Raw genomic sequence first — 21,776 nt, forward strand, 5'->3', positions numbered from 1 at the left:
GGGAAAAAGAGGCAAGCATCAGTTTTTTGAATAAGCTGCAGTTTATAGAGATTGGAGCATCAAAGAACACCTAGGGGAACAGAGAAGGAGATGACAAAGGTACACCTGAGTGTTTCAATAGCAGATAGGCTCAGGAGAGTAAAAGGGGAGAAATGAAAGGTGACATGCCTGGGTGACAAGAATAGCTGGGGGCTGGGGGAGGAGGCAGGGTGCAATAGAACAGTACAGCCAAAAACAGTCAAGAGAAAGAATGAATGATATAAACAATGGCCTAGAATAATAATATAATTGTTTTTCATTATTCCTTACCTGTAGGTAGGTTTCAATGTTACTCATTAAAATGTCTATTTCCTCCTTTGACCACATTCCCTGTTTCCACTTGTGACCTGTTAAAAACAAGCACAAAATTTCAAAATATTTAAATAGCCCCAAAGGGAGTAACAGGTCACAGCTTCATGTTAACAATTTCTACATCAAATTTCCAGACTTGGCAATGCAAGCAAGAGAAACACAAAAGAGGGACTAGCTGCCAAGGAGCAAGGCAAACAAAAAATAAAAGCAATACAGAAGGCTTTTTTTGGGCATCTCCCAGCAAGTTGCTCAAGGCTAACACTGGCTGGTGGCTGTAAGCAGGTAACTCCTATTTATATGGTGCAAGACACAGACAGACCTGAACAGTGGGCTGGAGAATGAGTTACATTTAAATAAATACGCAAAGGAACTATGTAATAGACTAAGCCATCATTACAAGATAAATCACTGTAGCCATGCACAACAGAATGCAGCATACATTTTCCTCATCTTACACAAGTTTGGGTTGAATGTATGCTGCATTTGTATATTATGTATTCCTGCCTGAGATCAATGTTCATTTCTGTTGTCTGCCCCTTGCCCACTCTGATTCCAGGGTGATCGAATTCTGGTGTACATGTGGTATTTACAAGTATACATGGAGTGGCATGGTGGTATGTTGGTTAGTACTGCTACTTCACAGCACTAGAGAACCAGGTTCGAATCTGACTTCGGGTGATTGTGTGGGTGGAGTTTGTACATTCTCCCAGTGTCTGTTTGGGTTTCCTCCAGGTGCTCCAGTTTTCTCCCACACTCCAAAGATGTGCAGGTTAGGTAGATTAGCCAGGGTAATTATGTGGAGTTAGAAGGATAGGGCACAGGGAGGGCCCAAGTGGAAAGTTCTTTTGAAGAGTTGGCGCAGACTTGATGGGCCACATGGCCTCTTTCTGCATTATAGGGATTCTATAAGATACCCAAAATATTGTAACAAAAGTAAACAGATGGCCACATTACAATGCCATTCTCTGATTCCAGTCTATGTTTAATTTTAAATAACTCTGTTAACTGGATTCAAGTTCCATTGACAAGCTTGAGTAGAAAAATTGATGCTGACACTACATAGTTCAAGGATGTGCCCCACTGTTGGAGGTGCCATCTTTTGGATGAAACTGCAGTTCTGTCTGATTGCAAGCAAGGATGTAAAAGATCCCATGGCATTATTTTGAAGTAGTGCAGGGGTATTACCCCGGTGCCCCGGCAAGTATTAATTCCTCAATCAACATTACAAAAAGATGATGATCCGACCATTATCACAATGCTGCATGTGGGAATTTCAGTTTAATTTTGTACATTTTGGTGTCATAATCAGTTTGGATTTTTTGTCAAATCGAGAAAAAAATGACAAATGTACATTACCTATCTTTATTTTTTATCGAAATGAGAAATGATAGACGGGTCAATAGCATGTCCTGTATTTTGCTGACAAGCCCATAATAATAACTGTCTATCAAACAATCATTTGCCTCAGTATTAATATGATGAAAAAACACTTTGAACAGAACTCATGATTTGTTTACCATTTTTCATGATTAGATTAGTTTAGTTTACAAAGAACAAAGAAAATTACAGCACAGGATCAGTCCCTTCGGCCCTCCAAGCCTGCACCAACCATGCTGCCTGATTGAACGACAACCCTCTACCCTTCCGGGGACCATATCCCTCTATTCCCATCCTATTCATGTATTTGTCCAGGCACCTCTTAAAAGTCACTTTAGTTGATTATATTTGTTAAGCTTACCACCAGGAAGCCTATAATCTATTCTGGGAGGTACACAATATCCCTACCTTTATTCTGAAGTGTGTCCTTATCTTCTTTCGTCGTAAACCATGCCTGGCTAACAGGATCCAAATCTTCACTGTTTTGGGGAGAAATGCCCTCCATTTGATCTTCATTGTGCAAAATCTACACCATACAAACACGAAATAAGGAAAGAAAGTGAATTTATACAGTTCCAATGCGTGACCTCAGGACATGAGAAAAACACTGTTATATAGTGAAATGTGGCAGCCAGTAAGTGCATAATAAGGCCCTGCAGACAATGAGATAAATGACGAACTCCTTTAATTTGTGTTGCTTGAGGGATTATGTTTGTCAGGGTATCAGGATAATTCCACTGCTCCTAATCGAAAACAGCTATGCGATATTCAAGTTCCAACTGAAAGGGCAAACCAGAACTCCATTTAGCCAAACAACAGTACCGGAGGAGTGTCAGCCTAGGCCACAAGTTCAAGCCTTTGGTCTGGGCGAGTTGAACCCGTGATTCAGAAGTAAAAGTGCTCCGAGTGTAAGGTAACAAATAAAAAGGGGGAGAAGGCTGAGATTTTTTTGTCAGAAGAAGAAATGCTCTCTTTACAGTTAAATCTCCTCTCTTTTCACAAGACCATTGTATAGTCAGCAGGGAGACAGAATTGAACAGCTCATCCTTTGCTTACCGGATCCAGGCTCAATCCTCGGCTTGGTTCACTGTGTATGTGAAGTCTGCATGTTCTCCCCGTGTCTGCATGGGTTTCCTCCAGGTGCTCCAGTTTCCACCCCACAGTACGAAAAAAATATAGCTTATTTATTAGTCACAAGTAAGGCTTACATTAACACTGCAAAGAAGTTACTGTGAAATTCCCCTGGTCATCACACGCCAGCGCCTGTTTGGGTCAATGCACATAACCAGCATGTCTTTCAGACTGTGGGAGGAAACTGGAGCACCTGGAGGAAACCCACGCAGACACAGGGAGAATATGTAAACTCCGCACAGACAGTGACCCAAGCCAGGAATCGAACCTGGGTCCTTGGCGCTGTGAGGCAGCAGTGCTAACTATCATGTTGCCCAAAGACATGCTGATTAAGTGCACTGGTTATGGTAAATTTTCCCTCAGTGTGCCCGAACAGGAACCATAAAGTGGCGACTAGGGGATTTTCAAAGTAACTTCATTACAGAGTTAACGTAAGCCTACTTGTGACACTAACAAATAAACTTAAAATTTGTCTTCAATCTTAATAAGCTAAAACTGTAGCAATTACAACACAAAACAGTGACTTTCCAAGATCACCTTATGTCTGATCACGGAATCACCAAAGTCTCTGGTAAAAATTATTTGCCCTACAGCACACACTTTAATACACAGATTAATCCTTTATAGTTTTGAAATAAGAGAATAAGTAGGTGACAATATGATGGTAAGGGAACAGAGCTTTACTGAAGGTAGGTTAATATTTAAATTCTTGGGCTTTTTTAATGAGTTTGGAACAGAAGGCATTTTTTAGAATGAACATTTACCTGTATTTGAGTAATAGTTTCACTATCTTCAATTTCACTTGCATGAGTCAGCTCGGATGCTGCCTCTCCGGTCATGGTCACCTCAAAACTTTGATCGTTGTCTGAAACTGTTACCACAAAATATCCATAAAGGTCCAGAAAATAAGAGCAGAGGAATTGAGGGAATTGAAAAACAAGTAAATTCTGAAAATTAAAAATCAAATTGCTATGGTTTATTCCTGCTGCTTGAACAGTATTGATTATAATAGTGGGTACAGTGGAGTTTTCCTTACAGGGTCATTACTGGCAAAGGCAAAAACTGCTCTACTTTGAAGTAATCCTTTAAACAGGAGCAAGATTTGTGAGGGAAAGAGAAGGGGTCTGAAAGGAGAAATACAAAGTCTAGGGCCCTGGTTTTATTGGGGAGGGTGAGACTCGCAGAACAGCATTCTCCATTGACCTTGGATGTGATCTTATGAACTTTGGGCAGACATGCCAGTAAAATTCCGACATCAGTGTTTAACTTCGGAATAAAGTACTATCAGATCCCTACAATGCAGCAGAAGGCCATTTGGCCCATCGAGTCTGCAACAACTCTGAAAATGCATCTTCTCCAGGCCCTTCCCTTTGCCCCAGCCCTGTGTACTTCCCACAGCCAATCCACCTAACCTACATACCTTTTCAATGCTCCCTTAAAAGTTAGCATGTCAGCATGTCAGTTTTAATTAAATAAATGGATGAAAAGAAAGGGGTCAAGGTGAGGTACAGCAAATCATCTGAAGTTGTTGAATTCGATGTTGAGACCAGAAGGCTGTAAAGTGCCTAACCGGAAGATGAGATGCTGTTCCTCCAGTTTGCGTTGAGCCGTTTGGCCATTCACATCCTTTATTTTCTCCGTGGACAGCTATTAGCAGTCTTTTCCCCAGTTTCTGTGGCTATGACTAATCTTTCATTCCCGCCCCCTGCTGTATAAATACCTCTCACATTCAATGCCCTTTAGCTTTGATAAAGGGTCATCTGCACTCAAAACGTCAGCAAAAAAAAAAGGGGGGGTGCGTAAATGGGTGTTTTTCTGGTTGACGATCTGTGACTAGGGTTGTGCTTCAGGGATCAGTGTTGGGATGCAATTGTTTATGGTTTATGTAGATGATTTGGAGTTGGAGACCAATTTTGATGGTATCAGGCAGGAACTTTCAAAAATTAATTGGGGGAGTCTGTGGGAAGGCAAAGGGACGTCTGGTAAGTGGCATGCTTTCAAAAGTGTGTTAACCAGGGTTCAGGATAAACACATTTCTCTTAGAGTGAAGGGCAAGGCTGGCAGAAGTCAAGAACACTGGGTGACTCAAGATATTGAGACCCTGATCAAGAATAAGAAAGAAGCACATGACGTGCATAGGCAACTGGGATCAAATGAATCCCTTGAAGAGTATAGGGAGTGTAGGAGTAGAGAGGGAAATCAGGAGGGCAAAAAGGGGACACAAAATTGTTTTGGCAGATAAGTCAAAGGAGAATCCAAAGAGCTTCAACAAATACATAAAAGGCAAAAGAGTAACAAGGGAGAGAGTAGGGCCTCTTAAGGATCAACAAGGTCATCTATGTGCAGATCCACAAGCGATGGGTGAGATCCTAAATGAATATTTCTCATCAGTATTTACTGTTGAGAAAAGCATGGATGTTAGCAAACTTGGGTAAATAAATAGTGACATCTTGAGGAGTGTACATACTACAGAAAAGGTGGTGCTGGAAGTCTCAAAGCGCATCAAGGTAGATAAATTTGCAGGACCCGATGAGGTATATCCTAGGACGTTGTGGGAGGCTAGGGAGGAAATTCTGGATTCCCTAGCCAAGATATTTGAATGGTCTATAGTCACAGGTGAGGTGCCTGAAGATTGAAGAGTGGCAAATGTTGTGCCTTTGTTTAAAAAGGGCTGCAGGGAAAAGCCTGGGAGCTATAGGCCAGTGAGCCTCACATCTGTGGTGGGTAAATTGTTGGAAAGTATTTTGAGGGACAGGATCTACAGACATTTAGAGATGCAAGGTCTGAGTAGCAACAGTCAGCATGGCTTTGTGAGTGAAAAATCATAAGAACATAAGAAGTAGGAGCAGGAGTAGGCCATCTAGCCCTTCGAGCCTACCCCACCATTCAATAAGATCATGGCTGATCTGAAATGGATCAGTTCCACTTTCCCGCTTTCTCCCCGTACCCCTCATGTCTCACAAATTTAATTGAGTTTTTTGAAGGGGGTAACCAAGAAGGTAGATGAGGGCATGCAGTTGATGCTGTCTGCATGGACTTTAGCAAGGCCTTTGACAAGGTACCACATGGTAGATTGTTGCATAAAGTTAAATCTCACTGGATCCAGGGAGAGGTGTCTAAATGGATACACAATTGGCATCTTGACAGAAACCAGAGGGTGGTTGTAGAGGGATGTTTATCAAACGGGAGGCCTGTGACCAGCACTGTGCCTCAAGGATCAGTGCTGGCCCCACTGTTACTTGTCATTCACATTTAATGATTTGGATGAGAATATAGGGGGCATAGTTAGTAAGTTTGCAGATGACACTAAGACTGGTAGCATAGTGGACAGTGAAGAAAGTTATCTCCAATTGCAACGGGATCTTGATCAATTGGGCCAGTGGACTGATGAATGGCAGATGGAGTTTAATTTAGACAAATGCGATGTGATGCATTTTGGTAGACTGAACTAGGGCAGGACTTACTCAGTTAATGGTAGGCATTGGGGAGAGTTACAGAACAAAGAGATCTAGGGGTACATGTTCCTTGAAAGTGGAGTCACAGGTGGACAGAGTGGTGAAGAAGGCATTCGGCATGCTTGGTTTCATTGGTCAGAACACCGAATACAAGAATTGTGACGTCTTGTTAAAGTTGTATGAGACACTGGTAAGGCCACAATTGGAATACTGTGTGAAATTCTGGTCACCCTATTATAGAAAGGATATTATTAAACTAGAAAAAGAGTGCAGCAAAGATTTACTAGGATGCTACCGGGACTTGATGGATTGAGTTATATGGAGAGGCTGGATAGACTGGGACTTTTTCCTCTGGAGAACGGGAAGCTGAGGCGTGACCTTACCGAGGTCTATAAAATAATGATGCAGCATAGAAAAGATAGTTAAGTCAATATCTTTTCTCAAAGGTACGGGAGTCTAAAACTAGAGGGCATAGGCTTAAGGTGAGAGGGGGAGGAATACAAGAGTATCCAGAGGGCAATTTTTTCCCAGAGGGTGGTGAGAGGAACAAGCTGCCAGAGGTAATAGTAGAGGCAGGTACAATTTTGTCTTTTAAAAAGCATTTAGATAGTTACATGGGTACGATGGATATGGGCCAAGTGTGGGCAATTGGGATTAATTTACGGGTTTTAAAAAAAGGGCGTTATGGACAAGTTGGGGCAAAGAGCCTGTTTCCATACTGTAAACCTCTATGACTCTAATTGTATACAAATTGGTTTTGTATTTCCGTATATTATTCCTATGACGCATCCAGAAGCAACAATGCTTTCATACTCAATCCAGTGCTAAAAAGAGTTAGAATTGGGAATAGGTAATTCTCATATAACAAACCTTAGCAAAATTGTTCTCTTATTACACTGCACAAATTAGCTGGAAATTTCATATTTATATCATGCCAAAAGGAAACATACTTTGCAAGCTAAGTTTTTTAAAAAATAAAAATGCTACGTTTCATGAGCATTTTCAAGCTTTGTCACAATCAGGTTTTTCATGGTCTATAATTTCAAAACTAGCGTTTCGAAAAGAATGCAGCAGACTTGAAGCGCAGCCAGTGTACTGGCAGTTTGCACTAACTGACCCTTAATTGCAACAGGCAGAATAATTGAGAGACATTATTTGATTATTACAGCAAGTTAAAGGCACAATTATACAAGATGAAATGAACAAACATTCATGAATTGTAGCAGATATTCGTAATGATCTTACTTGGAAGTGTAACCACAGACTGGACTGCTGCAAATGGACCAGCAATACCCGTGGATTCAAGACTCGCTTCATCTTCTGTCGACAAACAAAGCCTTTTGTGCAGAGGTTCTTGATTGTCCTCACAGTCTAAATCTACATTCAATAGAGACAAAAAGTAGTTCTTGAGGCGTAACAGGAAAAATAATGTAGTAAATCTTAGGCAACCCTTATTATCAGTAAGGAAAGCAACAGGGCCGGATGGGGTACCCGGCCGTGGACACACGGATCAGCTGGAGGTATTCACAGACATCTTCAACCTCTCTTTACAACAATCTGAGGTCCCTATCTGCTTCAAGAAGATGACCATCATCCCCGTACCTAAGAAAAATCAAGCAGTGTGCCTTAATGACTATTGGCCGGTAGCTCTGACATCCATCATCACGAAGTGCTTCGAAAGGTTAGTCATGGCACGAATCAATTCCAGCCTCCCAGACTGTCTGGATCCACTACAGTTTGCCTACTGTCGCAACAGGTCCACAGCAGGTGATATTTCCCTGGCCCTGCACTCAACCCTGGAACACCTAGATAACAAGGACACCTTTGTCAGACTCCTATTTATTGACTACAGCTCAGCCTTCAACATTGTTATTCCCACAAAACTCATCTCCAAACTCCATTTGGGCCTCAGCACCTCCCTCTGCAACTGGATCCTAAACTTCCTAACTCTCAGAACACAATCAAAAGGATAGGCAACAACACTTGCTCCACGATCATCCTCAACACGGGTGCCCCATAAGGCTGTGTTGTCAGCCCCCTACTATATTCCTATGCACCTACGACTGTGTGGCCAAATGCCCTTCCAGTTCGACTTTCAAGTTTGCTAACAACACCACCATAGTGGGTCAGATCTCAAACAATGACGAGACAGAGTACAGGAATGAGATAGAGAATCTGGTGAACTGGTACAGCGACAATAATCTCTCCCTCGATGTCAACAAAACAAAGGAGACTGTCATTGACTACAGGAAGTGCAAAAGAGTACATGCCCCTGTTTACATCAGGGTTGAGAGCTTCAAGTTTTTAGGTGTCCAGATAACCAGCAACTTGTCCTGCTCCCCCCATGCTGATACTATAGTTAAGAAAGCCCACTAAGGCCTCTACTTTCTCAGAAGACTGAGAAAATTTGGCATTTCAGCTACGAGTTTCATCAACTTTTACAAATGCCACTACAGAAAGCATCTTTCTGGTTGTATCACAGTTTGGTATGGCTCCTGCTCTGCTCAAGACCACAAGGAACTACAAAAGGTTGTGAATGTAGCCCAATCCATCACATAAACCAGCTTCCCAACCATTAACTCTGTCTACACTTCCCGCTGTCTTGGCAAAGCAGCCAGTATAATTAAGGACTCTACGCGCTCTGGACATTCTCTCTTTCGCCTTCTTCCTTTGGGAGATCACATACCAACTGACTTAAGAACAGCTTCTTCCCTGCTGCTGTCAGACTTTCGAATGGACATACCCTGCATTAAGTTGATCTTTCTCTACGCCCTAGCTATGACTGCACTCTCTCGTTTCCTTCTCTATGAACAATATATTTTGTCTGCCTGGCGCGCAAGAAACAATACTTTTCACTGTATGCTAATACAAGTGACAATAATAAATCAAATCATGAATGATACATAAATATTAAATATAAGCAGCAGGAATGACAATATATTAGTGATAGAAGAATACATCATCATAACCATTTTTGATTCAGATCGAATTATATATTCCCACAAAGAGCGAGACACTGACAGGCAACAAATCTTTCCTGCAGGAGGGGGAGATTTCCTTTCCCACAAGGAATGGGGAAATTGCAAAGGCAAACAAATTACCTTGTTCTTTCTTAGTAGCTGGCTCTACCTTAGAATCCCTGGAGTCCAGATGGAAGCCATTTGGCCAACTGAGTCTGCATTGACTTGGAATCATACCCAGGCCCACACCGCCACCCCATGCCTACCTGATCCCCACAACCCCTAATCCACTCTACTATCACAACTTGAGATACAAGGGGCAATTTAGTATGGCCAATACGTCTAACCTGCACATCGCTGGACTGTGGAAGGAAACCGGAGCACTTAGAGGAAACCCGGGGAGAGATGACTGCTATGACATCCAAGTTCTTGAGAGCGGGTACTCCAAGTTTTGACAGCTTTAGGAGTTTTGTGCATGCCTGGGGCAGTTGTGAGCGGCACATGTGCAATTCAGCATTTTTAGAGTTCTTTGGGCCAAGGACAGGCCCAGTGCACCTGCATCAAAGAAAATGGCACAAAAACTCCAATCATGTAAGCAAGAGCAGAGGGCCATGATCAGCAAATTGTGTGGAGGGTGTAGAAAGTCTGCAGAGGGATCTAGATAGGCTGAGCGAGTGGGCGAGGACCTGGCAGATGGATTACAATGTTGGCAAGTGTGAGGTTATCCACTTTGGCAGGAATAATAGTAGGAAGGACTACTATTTAAAGGGCGAAAAGCTGCAGCATGCTACGGTGCAGAGGGACCTGGGGGTCCTTGTGCATGAGTCGCAAAAACCCAGCCTACAGGTGCAGCAGGTGGTCAGGAAGGCAAATGAGATGCTGGCCTTCATAGCGAGGGGGATTGAATATAAAAGTAGGGAGGTCTTGCTGCAACTGTACAGGGCACTGGTGAGGCCGTAGCTGGAGTACTGTGTGCAGTTTTGGTCGCCGCACTTGCGCAAGGATATTTTGGCCTTGGAGGGAGTGCAGAGGAGGTTCACTAGGCTGATACTGGAGTTGAGGGGGTTGAACTATGAAGAGAGGCTGAATAGACTGGGCTTGTACTCATTGGAGTTTAGAAGGATGAGGGGGGATCTTATTGAGACGTATAAGATGATGAAGGGGATGGATAGGGTAGAGGCGGAGAGGTTCTTCCCGCTCAGAAAGGACAGCAGGACTAGACGGCACAGCCTCAAGATAAGGGGGGGGGGGGCAGTTTAGAACAGAGTTGAGGAGGAACTTCTTCACTCAAAGGGTGGTGAATCTCTGGAATTCACTGCCCGTTGAAGTGGTGGAGGCTACCTCGCTAAATATATTTAAGACACGGGTAGATAGGTTTTTGGTAGGCAAGGGGATTAAGGGTTATGGGGAGAAAGCAGGAAAGTGGAACTGAGCCACTTCAGATCAGCCATGATCTTATTGAATGGCGGGGCAGGCTCGAGGGGCTGGATGGCCTACTCCTGCTCCTATTTCTTATGTTATGAAAGGAGTCCCACGCAGTGGACAGAGAGGAGTTCTAGTTGACAAGTAGAAAGACAGAAACAAAGGAAAAGATTCCAATTGCAAACAGGGTTGCAATTGGCAGACCTTAAGCGGAGAGAGTTCAGGATAAGCCTTTGCAATCTAAGAGGTTAAGGTTTACTTAGATAGGCACATGAGCGAAACAGGGATGGAGGGGTATAGGAGACGGTTTTAAATAAGGGTCAGAGTCTCGGGACATCACTGGAAATCTAATGCTACATGTGTTGACGTTTTGTCTCTTTTACTCCGCAGGTGTGTCGGTCCACCTTGTTGTCTAACGAGGGGCATGCACACGGTGGGTCGTGCATGGGCTGCTCTTGGATGTTTCGAGAGTGGCCTAGTACTTTGCGTCGTTGTGTATGCTTAAAACTGGACCAGCAGATGGGCACCACAACAGCTCAGTGACTATCACTGCTAGCTGTGCAGATACGTGGATTTGGGCCAGTATCTGTGGGAGTTTGCGCATTCTCCCCGTGCTTGCGTGGGTTTCCTCCGGGTGCTTCGGTTTCCTCTCACACCCCAAAGATGTGCTCTTAGGCTGATTAGTGTAACAGACTGTCCCCAAATTATTCTCCCCTGAATCTGGTTTCCAATGGGGGGGTACCATAAGCATAGACACAGGTCAAGGGAGGTGTAGGAAAAATGCTTTGTTAAGATGGTGGCGTGGGCTCGTTGGGCCGAAGGGCCTGTTTCCTGTGCTGTGTTGTTCTTTGTTGTTGAGGAGCCCTGGTGATCGAAGGAGGAAGCAGAAGTTTGGAGACAGTGTGATGTGGACAATTGGGGTGAAGGTAAGCCTTTGGAGCAGTAGTATTCCACACAGTAAGACCAAAGGTCTTGGGCTGTGCTTGTGAGTGAGTGCTGGAGTGCAGACTTGGGAATCCAGGGTACCCGAGTCTCAGGAGATGAAACTGAAGCCCTGCAAAACTGAACATTGTTGAGATTGTCCAGTTAGAGTGGTTCAAGGCAAAAATTTTTTGGCACAATGATATTCACCTATCATGTTATAAACACGAACTGCAAGACGACAAAAGATAATTCCAAGCGCTAAATCAGTTGCTGATTGGTTGCTCATGACATACAAAAAACAATGTGATTATGTTTCTGGTGCTTATACAGCAGCAGAAATATACTGATTAACATAACCTAATTATATTAATCAGTATAAAGGGACTACTACAGTCTGAAAGACGTACTGGTTAGGGGCATTGGCCATGCTAAATTCTCCCTCACTGTACCCAATCAGATGCTGAAGTGTGGCAACTAGGGGATTTTCACAGTAACTTCATTGTAGTGTTAATGTAAGCCTACTTGTGACAATAATAAGTAAACTTGAACATGCGAGTAGAATTTAGCTTCAGCAATTTTATCATTACATTTGGGTGATTGTGGATTTCATTGCATCTAATCGATCAATATAAAACAATGTGTTCCTCCGCAATGTCACACCTCAAATATCAACCCACTTTACACTCAAAATACTTGATCGTACATGCACCTAATTAGCTCAAATGTAATACTGGTAAAACTTGCAAATAATCATAAGAACAAAGTCAAATATTAAAAAAAATTGTAAAGTTGGTGTGAATTTAACAGTAAAAACAGTTATACCCCGAAAAACCAATACAAACTATATAATTATAAAATTCTTATTTTCACCAGTATAGTGTTAAACGTCTGGGTTTACAGACAGCCCATCTCTTCTGATGAATTTGAGGAACTTGGTTGTAATTTAAATTATATGGTTGGTCTTAGCTGACTATTCTTACAATAAAGCTAATTGTTTTGATAGCCTAGTGTCCATGTTAGTCACAGCAAGTCATGCCCCTCACAATTTTGCCGCCAGGTTTTTGCAGGTTTTTCTTCTCTGAATTGAACAAACATTCAGAGAGCAGGTCAGCATATATTGTTTCAGAGCCCTGCTTCACTGCTGCAAGGAACAGCAAGTCCAGAAGCTGATGGGTAACTGAATCTGTTAAAAATGAAAACCGTGAATGTTTTGTTTAAAAGACTCCAATGATGTATCCTGTCCATAATAAAGACTGCCTTCTTTCACCTCTGTAACATCTCCCAACGCCTCAGCCCATGTGCTGCTGAAAACCGCATCCATGTCTTCTATATCTCCAGACTTGGTTACTCTAATGCTGTCCTCAAGAAAGTCTCCCATCCTCCATCCTCAACTCAGCCAAAATTATGCTGTTCATATGCTGTCTTGGCGAAAGTCCCATCTGCCAGTCAGCCATTGTTGGCCTCTTCTAACTCCTGCTATTCTAACATTTTTACCCTCATGCTTACATTCCTTTAAGCCCTGTTCCTCATTATTCTTAGCATCTCTTCCAGCTCCCATCCCCAAGCTCTATTTCTCCAACTTGGCCTTTTTGTGCTTGTCTGCCCTTCACTCCACTATTGGCAGTCATACTTTTATGAAGGATGCATTTTGCCTCCATAAACCTGTCTTTTTACAATTAAGCACCACCAGCTCCTCAAGGGTAATTAGCGATGGGCAATAAATGCGAGCCTCACTAATGATGCCTACAGTCACAATCTACTGCGTGAATATGCCATAAAACACTGTGCCAATAATGATGATTTCTAAGTTTTCAGTTCAATTAACTTTTTACAAATATATTTTGACTTTTCTTCAATTAAAACACCCACTCAGCGCAATTTCTTCTCTCTACACTTTGAAAGGTAAAGCAAAATTTGGGCTTCACAATCCCCTTTTCAGCATTTTACCATTTCCAGATTCACAATTTAAATATGAAAAATGAACATATTAAATTGAAAATATTAAATCAAAAATATGACTTCACAATTATGCACCAATATTTCAATTGTTCCCTAGCCCCTCTAATCCTCTTTCATTCGAACACCATACTTTGGTCTTGACCCTCCAGGGCTGGAAATAGAGTGAGTAGTCAGCATCTTTTTATTAACCCAAAATGACCAGCCTGAACTAACACTGCTTCATAGCACACACTAATCATTCTGATCAGCAAATGGTCAGAATTATATGTCTTTTTTTTGTGGATCTCCACAAAACCACTGAAGTCCTGACCCTCACCTCCTCAGCAGCTGCCCCTCGTCTTTCCCCAGCCCACACTTCATCACTACCCCAGGCAGGGCAAATAGCAAAAAATGTTCCTGTCGGTGGAGGAGTCAAGAATGAGAGGACATAGATTTAAAGGCTTGGTATGACCCAAGGAGAAGACATGTTATGATCTCTGGAATGCGTTGCCCAGAGGGTGGCAGAAGCAGATTCAACAGGTCAAAATCCTGGAATTCCCTTCCTAATGGCATTGTGGGTCAACCCACAGCACAGGGACTGCAGCAATTCAAGAAGGCAGCTCACCACTTTCTCAAGGGCAGCTAGGGCTGGGCAATAAATGCTGGCCAGCCAGCGATGCTCATGTCCCATGAATGAATAAAAAAAATTCAAAAGGGAATTGGATAAGTACTGAAAAGAAAAAAGAATACAGGGCTATACAGGTTTGGGGAATGGGGCTGGCTAAATTACTCTTGAAGAGAGTTGGTGCGGGCACAACACAGTGCACGGTCTCCTTTCCTGCTGCAATCTATGATTCTATTCTGTAATTCTAAATGTAACATGTTACATTTTCGATGAATCCTCCTAGCACCTAGTTACTGTTGTCCTGGCTGGCTGATATTTCAGAGGCTAGAATGACACATCACGTTGTGTGGTAGGATGCTTGTAATCATCAACGATTCTAGTCCTTGGTGCATGGAGGTGGCAACCAACTGGGACTCAGGGTTTGGGTGGACAGAAGAGAGTTGCAGTTGCTGGTGAGCTTTGGGGGCTTAGCAGAGTGGGCATGCAGGAGCTTTTCTGAGGCCTGGGTGATGTAATAAACATTCCCCCTGATCATTGCATTTAAGGAGGAGATTTTTCACGCAGAGAGTGGTGAGTACCTGGAACTCACTGCCAGAGGTGGTGGTGGTGGAAGCAGGCAAATTAGGAACATTTAAGAGGCATTTGGATGGGTACACGAATAGAGGGGAAAGAGAGTAATACGGTCCAAATAAGGGCAGAAGGTTTAATTAGGGCATCATGGTCAGCACAGACTTGGAGGGCCGAAGGGCCTGTTCCTGTGATATACTTTTCTTTGTTCATTATTCCCTATAGGGTCTGACTTAAAACTCTGCAAGAATAAACAGCAGTATTTGCAATTTAAATAAAACAGGATATTCACAGTCTTCCCTGCCATTCTGTCTGTGGCCCAGACAGTATTTACAATTTGATGGCTTGTGATTCTAACTGAATCTTTCCCTGACTAATATCATACACTGAGAAAAATAATCTGCAGCATTCGTCTTCTTGGCTAAGCCATCCAACACCCAAAAAAGGGAGCAAAAGAGACGTGATAAAGAAAAGAATGAGAAATAGAAACAGGAGAAAAATTAAAACTGTATGTCACTCTCAACACACAGACATAGAGGTTTACAGCATGGAAACAGGTCCTTTTTTTAAAACCCCTAAGCTAATCCCAGTTGCCCACATTTGGCCCATATCCCTCTATACCCATCTCACCCATGTTACTATCTAAATGCTTTTTAAAAGACAAAACTGTACCTGTCTCCACTACTACCTTTGGCAGCTTGTTCCAGACACTCACCACCCTCTGTGTGAAAATACTGCCCCTCTGGACACTTTTGTATCTCTCCCCTCTCACCTTAAACCTATGCCCTCTAGTTTTAGACTCCCCTACCATTGGGGAAAGATATTGACTTTCTACCTGATCTGTGCCCCTCATTATTTTATAGGCCTCTATAAGATCACCCCTCATCCTTCTACGCTCCAGAGAAAAAAGTCTGTCTATCCAGCCTCTCCTTATAACTCAAACCATCAAGTCCCATAATATCCAGTAATATATACACATGTTACATTTGTAAGGAGTTCATTTGTATATTACACATCCAGCAATATACAAATGAACTAATTTCTTATACATGTTCTTTTAAAACAACATGAAAAAAAATGTATGATCCAGCTTACTGTTCTGAGGGCAATGCAAAATCAGATTGCCTTCTGTGTCTTGCGCTAGAGTTACTGAGCTGATTGTTTCCAAGGTAACTGTGCCTGATTCGTCCTCAATTGTGTTCATACTCAATCTGAAAGAAATAAGACATAAAATTTAAAGTATGTATATCTTGTGATGCTCAGCGATTTTTTTTTGGGTGGCACAGTGGTTAGCACTAACGCCTCACAGCACTAGGAACGTGGGTTCGATTCTGGCCTTGGGTGAATGTCTGTGTGGAGTTTGCACGTTTTCCCTGTATCCGTGTGGGTTGCTTCCAAAGATGTGCAGGCGAGGTGGATTGGCCATGTTAAATTGCCCTTTGGTCTCCAAAGATGTGTTGGTTTGGTGGATTAGCCATGGTAAATGTGTGGGTTAATGGGATAGTGGGGGGTGGGGCAGTGGGTGGGTGTCAGATGCTTTTCCAGAGTTGAATGCAGACTTGATGGTCCGAATGGCCTCCTCCTGCACCGTGGAGGTTCTAGAAACAGAACAGCACAGGCCCTTTGGCCCTCAATGTTGTGCCGAGCTATGTCCAAGCCCAAGATCAAGCTATCCCACTCCCTATCATTCTGGTGTGCCCCATGTGCCTATCCAATAACCGCTTGAAATTTCCTAAAGTGTCCGACTCCACTATCACAGCGGGCAGTGTATTCCGCATCCCAACCAGTGAAGAATCTACTTTGGACATCCCTCCTATATCTCCCACCATGAACCTTATAGTTATGCCCCCAGTAACACCTACATCCACCCGAGGAAATAGTTTCTGAACGTCCACTCTATCTATCCTCCTCATCATCTTACAAACCTCTATTAAGACGCCTCTCATCCTCCTCCACTCTAAAGAGAAAAGCCCCAACTCCCTCAATCTTTCCTCATAAGACCTACCCTCCAAACCAGGCAGCATCCTGGTAAGTCTCCTCTGCACTCTCTCCAATGCTTCCACATCCTTCTTACAGTGAGGTGACCAGAACTGCACACAATATTCCAAATGTGATCTCACCAAGGTCCAGCATTGTTGCAGCATAGCCCCACAGCTCTTAAACTCAAACCCCTTGTTAATAAACGCTAACATACTATAAGCCTTCCTCATGGCTCTATCCATTTGAGTGACAACCTTCAGAGATCTGTGGATATGAACCCCAAGATCTCTCTGTTCCTCCACATTCCTCAGAATCCTGCCATTGACCCTGTAATCCATGTTCAAGTTTGACCTACCAAAACGAATCAGGGTTAAACTCTATCTGCCACTTTTTGGCCCAGCTCTGCATCCTATCAATGTCTCTTTGCAGCCTGCAAGAGCCCTCCACTTCATCCATTACTCCACCAATCTTGGTGTCATCAGCAAATTTACTAACCCACCCTTCAGCCCCCTCTTCCATGTCATTGATAAAAATCACAAATAGCAGAGGACCCAGCACTGATCCCTGTGGTACATCGCTAGTAACTGGCCTCCAGTCTGAAAATTTTCCCTCCACCACCACCCTCTGTCTTCTATGAGACAGCCAGTTACCTATCCAATCAGCCAAATTTCCTTCTATCCCACACCTCCTTACCTTCTTCATGGGTCTACCATGGGGAACCTTATCAAACGCCTTACTAAAATCCATGTGTATGACATCAACTGCTCTACCTTCATCTACACACTTAGTGACCTCCTCAAAGAATTCAATCAAATTTGTGAGGCAGGACTTACCCCTCATGAAACTATGCTGACTATCCCAGATTAAACTGCATATACATTACTTTAAAGGCCATAAATAAATATAAGTTGCTGTTCATATAGAGAGAAATTTTGGGCAGGACTTCAGGAAAATTTTCCATAGAAGAAAGTGGCACAGGAATTTTGCTATTTACTATGCACCAGCTCAGAGCCTCCACTAGTGCTTTATCTAAAAGATACTATCTTTGGAGAATGTACACACACTCAGTATTGCACTGAAAGGGTACACTAAATGATGCACTTAAGCTCTGGGAACAGATCTTAAAGCCACAACTTGCTGATCAAAATTGACTATGACATCACTGAGCCAAACTAACAATTAGTCATGAGAGCCAGAGTTCCCAACTCTGCTTAGAATATTCCTAAAGGTACCATAAAGATATTCAGATACATAATTCCCTCCCTCCGTGAAGTAATAGCAAAAGCACAGGTGTCAAAATGTTGTTTCTATTTCAACACATTAATGCTGTTACAGAAACTAACATGTCTCCAATGTAGACTGAAGTCACTTGACAACAATTTTATTTTAGTGAAACAAGTGCCAAAGAAATTAAATCATGCGCTTGTAATATAACATTTATTTTATTCTGTGCTTAAACAGAGGTTGTTTACATACAGGTGTTCAAGAAAGTGAACTTTGAGATTTGTTTGCCTACGTACAGTTCAGTGGGAATTATAACACTATAAAATATGAAGGAGCTTGTATTGGATGTAATGAACAATGAGTGCTGTGAGGGATAAAACACAACGCTTATGATTTGTGATTAGAGAAATAAAGTAAACGAACAGCAAATTCTGTGGCTTCCATTGCAATGAAGGAATCAGTTAATTTCAAGACAGCTTTTATCTGCCTTTCCTGCAATATAACAATGCAAACAGTTACAATTAAATACACAGATTAAGAAATGGGAATAGCTCAGTATTACAATATCCAGCAAAGGAGTATGTGCTAAACTGGCAAGTGGGACAACCACTTGTGGTTGTAGCCTTCTGCGTCACTTCAGAGTATGTTTATTCCACAGATAACTTAATCCATTGATGTTGTATCTGAAAGCCTGATACATGACTCCGTCTATTTCGACTGAGATAGTCAAGTTTAGTGTGAGGCTAGAAGCAAAATATATCTTTCCACAGTTACAGTTAGTCTGAGAATTATGCATTTGAACTGCAAGTAGAAGCTGGACTTCTGATGAGCTGCTGACTCACTCTTTCACGCTTAAATTGAAGGATAAGCTTCCCTTTCTATTTGATGAGCTGGTTTTTCCCATTCAGTAAGTATAGACATTCCATGGCTAATCTGTAGTACATTTATCATTAAGCCACTGCAGTAAACCAATTGTCTGTAGCCCTTTGAATAGAATATGGAGTGCTACCTGGGCTGAATCTTTTTACAAGGAAGTTAGTTGGATGTTTATCTAATATTCCAACATCCTGCTCAAAACCATCCTGATTGACCAGATTAAGGGGTTTAAATTTGGAACTGGTATTTGCCAGATATCAAAAGTTTACTTGCAAACAGTGGTTACAGCTATGCTAACTGGTGTTTTATTATACTTCCAATCATGTGTGTTATGCGCTAGATTTAAGTGGAAAATGCACCTGATTCAAGACCATAGGAGCAGAATTAAGCCACTTGGCCTATCAAGTCTGCTCCACTATTCAATCATGGCTGATACTTTTCTCATCTCCATTCTCTTACTTTTTCCCCATAATCCATGATTCCCTTATTAATCAAAAGCCTATCTCTGTCTTAAAGACACTCAGTGACCTAGCATCCACAGCCTTCTGCGGCAAAGAGTTCCACAGATTCACCTCTGGCTGGAGAAATTCCTGCTCATCTCTGTTTTAAAGGATCGAGGTTGTACCCGCTGGTTTCCATTTTTCCTACTAGTCGAAACATTCTCTATATTTGAGAAGTTGGATATAATAGCGATCAAGAGAAATATGATCATCATATGTACTCTTTTACTTTCTATCTAATCCCTACGCTGGCAAGTTGCTGATGAAGAAATGAATGCATCCAGAAGGCAGAAAATTAATTTTTGGTTTATAATGCATGATCGGTAAGTGAAATGGAATTGCAAACGGATGAACTGTTAAAAGAAAACAGAAGAACGGGAAGTTAACATTCTGCTCCTTGCTCACGTTGGGCAATCCACTGATTTGTACTCTATTTCATCCATAACCTTTGATAATCTCTTATCTAATCAGAATCTACTGATCTCAGTCTTGGAAATTTCAATTAACCCAGTAACTTACAAACTTTTGGGGGGGGGGAGGGACAGACTTCTAGATTTCGTGTGGAAGTAGTACTTCTTGATATACTCCTTAACATTGGCTATGTATGACATATGGGACAGAAGCAGGCTCTTCGAATCAGTCCATGTACGTGTTTATGCTCCACTTGAGCCTCCTTCCATCATTATAATCCTTCATTCTTTTGTGGCAAGTGGTGTCCCACAAAGACCATTCTTTTCCATCATTGATACAGCATCAGCCATCAGTAAATGCAATTTTGAAATGTAATCACTGTTGTAATGCAAGGAGCATGGCAGCCAATTTGAGCATTGCAATCTTCCACAAACAGCATTGCGAAAATGACCAAATAATCCATTTTTATGATATTGTTTGAGGGATGGGATAGCAGGGAATTCCCTTGCTCGTATTCAACACAATGCCACGGGATCTTTAACATGCGCCCAAAGAACAGATAGATGGGGTCTCAGTTTAACATCTCCTCTGAAAGATGGCATCTCTCCCAGTGCAGCACTTTGTCAGCACTACACTGAAGGGCCACCTCAATTTTGCTCTCACATCTTTGCAGTAGGACTTGAACCCAAAACTTTCTGACTCAGAGGCAAGTGCTATGCACTAAGCCATGACTGGCAATTAAAAAACTCAATTACGTTGAAATAAAAACAAAACATTGCAGATCCTGGAAATCTGAAGTAAAAATGGAAGTGGTGGAAAAGCTTAGCAGGTCTAACAGCATCGGATTCTGAGGAAGAGTTACACTGAACTTGAAACGTTGGCTCCGTCTCTCCAAAGTTGCTGTCAGACCTGCTGAGCTTTCCCAGCACCTTCTGTTTTAATGTCCGTACATTGTTCTGGTTCCCTCTAGTGTTCCCAAACAGATAATTCACTCTATTTCCCCAAGGATAGAACTGAATACAGGAGGGTTCTATTCATCAATTAAAATTTTTTTTTTAAGGACAAGAATTACAATGATCAAAGGTACAGTAAAGTTTCATATTGTTATGGACTCTGCAGTCCACTGTTTGTAATGTAATGTGGAATTGACAGGTACCATAGAGGCTTTCCCAGCCTGAGTAACAAGGTTTATAATATTGGAACCACGTTTATCTCCAGCCTGTGCTCATGTTTAACAATGCTCTGCCACACAGTATCAGAGCTAACTTTCATGAGACAAAAGCACAATACTGGGAGGCTAGAATTCAGTATCCAGCTGGACATGCACAGGAGGTCATGTAGCATCAGCAGAGAGAAAAAAGTCAACGTTTTAAATCCATGACCTTTCATTAGAACTGGGAAAGTTAGAAATGTAACAGGCTTTAAGCAAACAGAAAGGGGGAGGTTAGGAAAAGAACAGAAAGAGAAGTTTTGTGACAGGCTGGAAGATAGTGTTCTAGGGCAAAGAAAGGGTAGTGGGATAAGTAAGAGAACAGAAGAAGTGTACAGAGGAGATATGAATGACAAAATAATGAATAGCTACCATCCAAAGTGAAAATAAGAGAAAAATGTAATTAGGACCACAACCTGCAAAGAAAAAGGAAACAAAACAGGGGCAGAGATTATGATCTGAAATAGCTGAACTCAATACTGAATCCAGAAGGCTGAGTGCTCTTCCTTGTGCTTCAGTGGAGCTGGACTTGTGAATGCAGGAATAGGTTGAGTATCTGCGTTGATTACTCCAAAATTCCTTACGTTGCCACCATCATTCAAGTTGAAACGTCTCTCCTCATCATGGTAGTCACGTCTACCCTCCTATCACTTTTCCACTCTTGCTCTGACGTCTGGATATAGCAAATCTAGGTGAAACTTCCTACTCATCAATACTTCAGGTGGTGGGAGTTCTGTTGTTGCTTGTGGCATGATACAAACTGGAACAAGAACTGCCAGCGCTTGGTTCCCAAAGGATCACCTGTGATTCTCCTCGATCCTCTTT

At 42.2% G+C, this 21,776-nt stretch overlaps 1 protein-coding gene across 3 annotated transcripts in view; it reads right to left on the reverse strand.

Moving 5' to 3' along the window:
• Window positions 1-21,776, reverse strand: part of dmtf1 (cyclin D binding myb-like transcription factor 1) — a 59,785-nt gene that overhangs the window by 29,926 nt on the left and 8,083 nt on the right. For all 3 annotated transcript variants that reach the window (XR_013889001.1, XM_080207771.1, XM_080207772.1), the window contains exons 2-6: window positions 15,846-15,961; window positions 7,560-7,691; window positions 3,624-3,730; window positions 2,137-2,254; window positions 310-386 (exon numbers count right to left, since the gene is read on the reverse strand). Coding sequence is in view for 2 of the 3 variants with exons in the window: in XM_080207771.1 (XP_080063897.1) it covers window positions 310-386; window positions 2,137-2,254; window positions 3,624-3,730; window positions 7,560-7,691; window positions 15,846-15,954 (543 nt within the window). In the remaining variant the exon portion in view is untranslated. The remainder of the gene's footprint in view (window positions 1-309; window positions 387-2,136; window positions 2,255-3,623; window positions 3,731-7,559; window positions 7,692-15,845; window positions 15,962-21,776) is intronic.

Source organism: Carcharhinus amblyrhynchos, chromosome 19 (assembly GCF_965287045.1).
Source record: "Carcharhinus amblyrhynchos chromosome 19, sCarAmb.v2.hapA, whole genome shotgun sequence".
In the NCBI taxonomy this organism is placed as follows: Eukaryota; Metazoa; Chordata; class Chondrichthyes; order Carcharhiniformes; family Carcharhinidae; genus Carcharhinus; species Carcharhinus amblyrhynchos.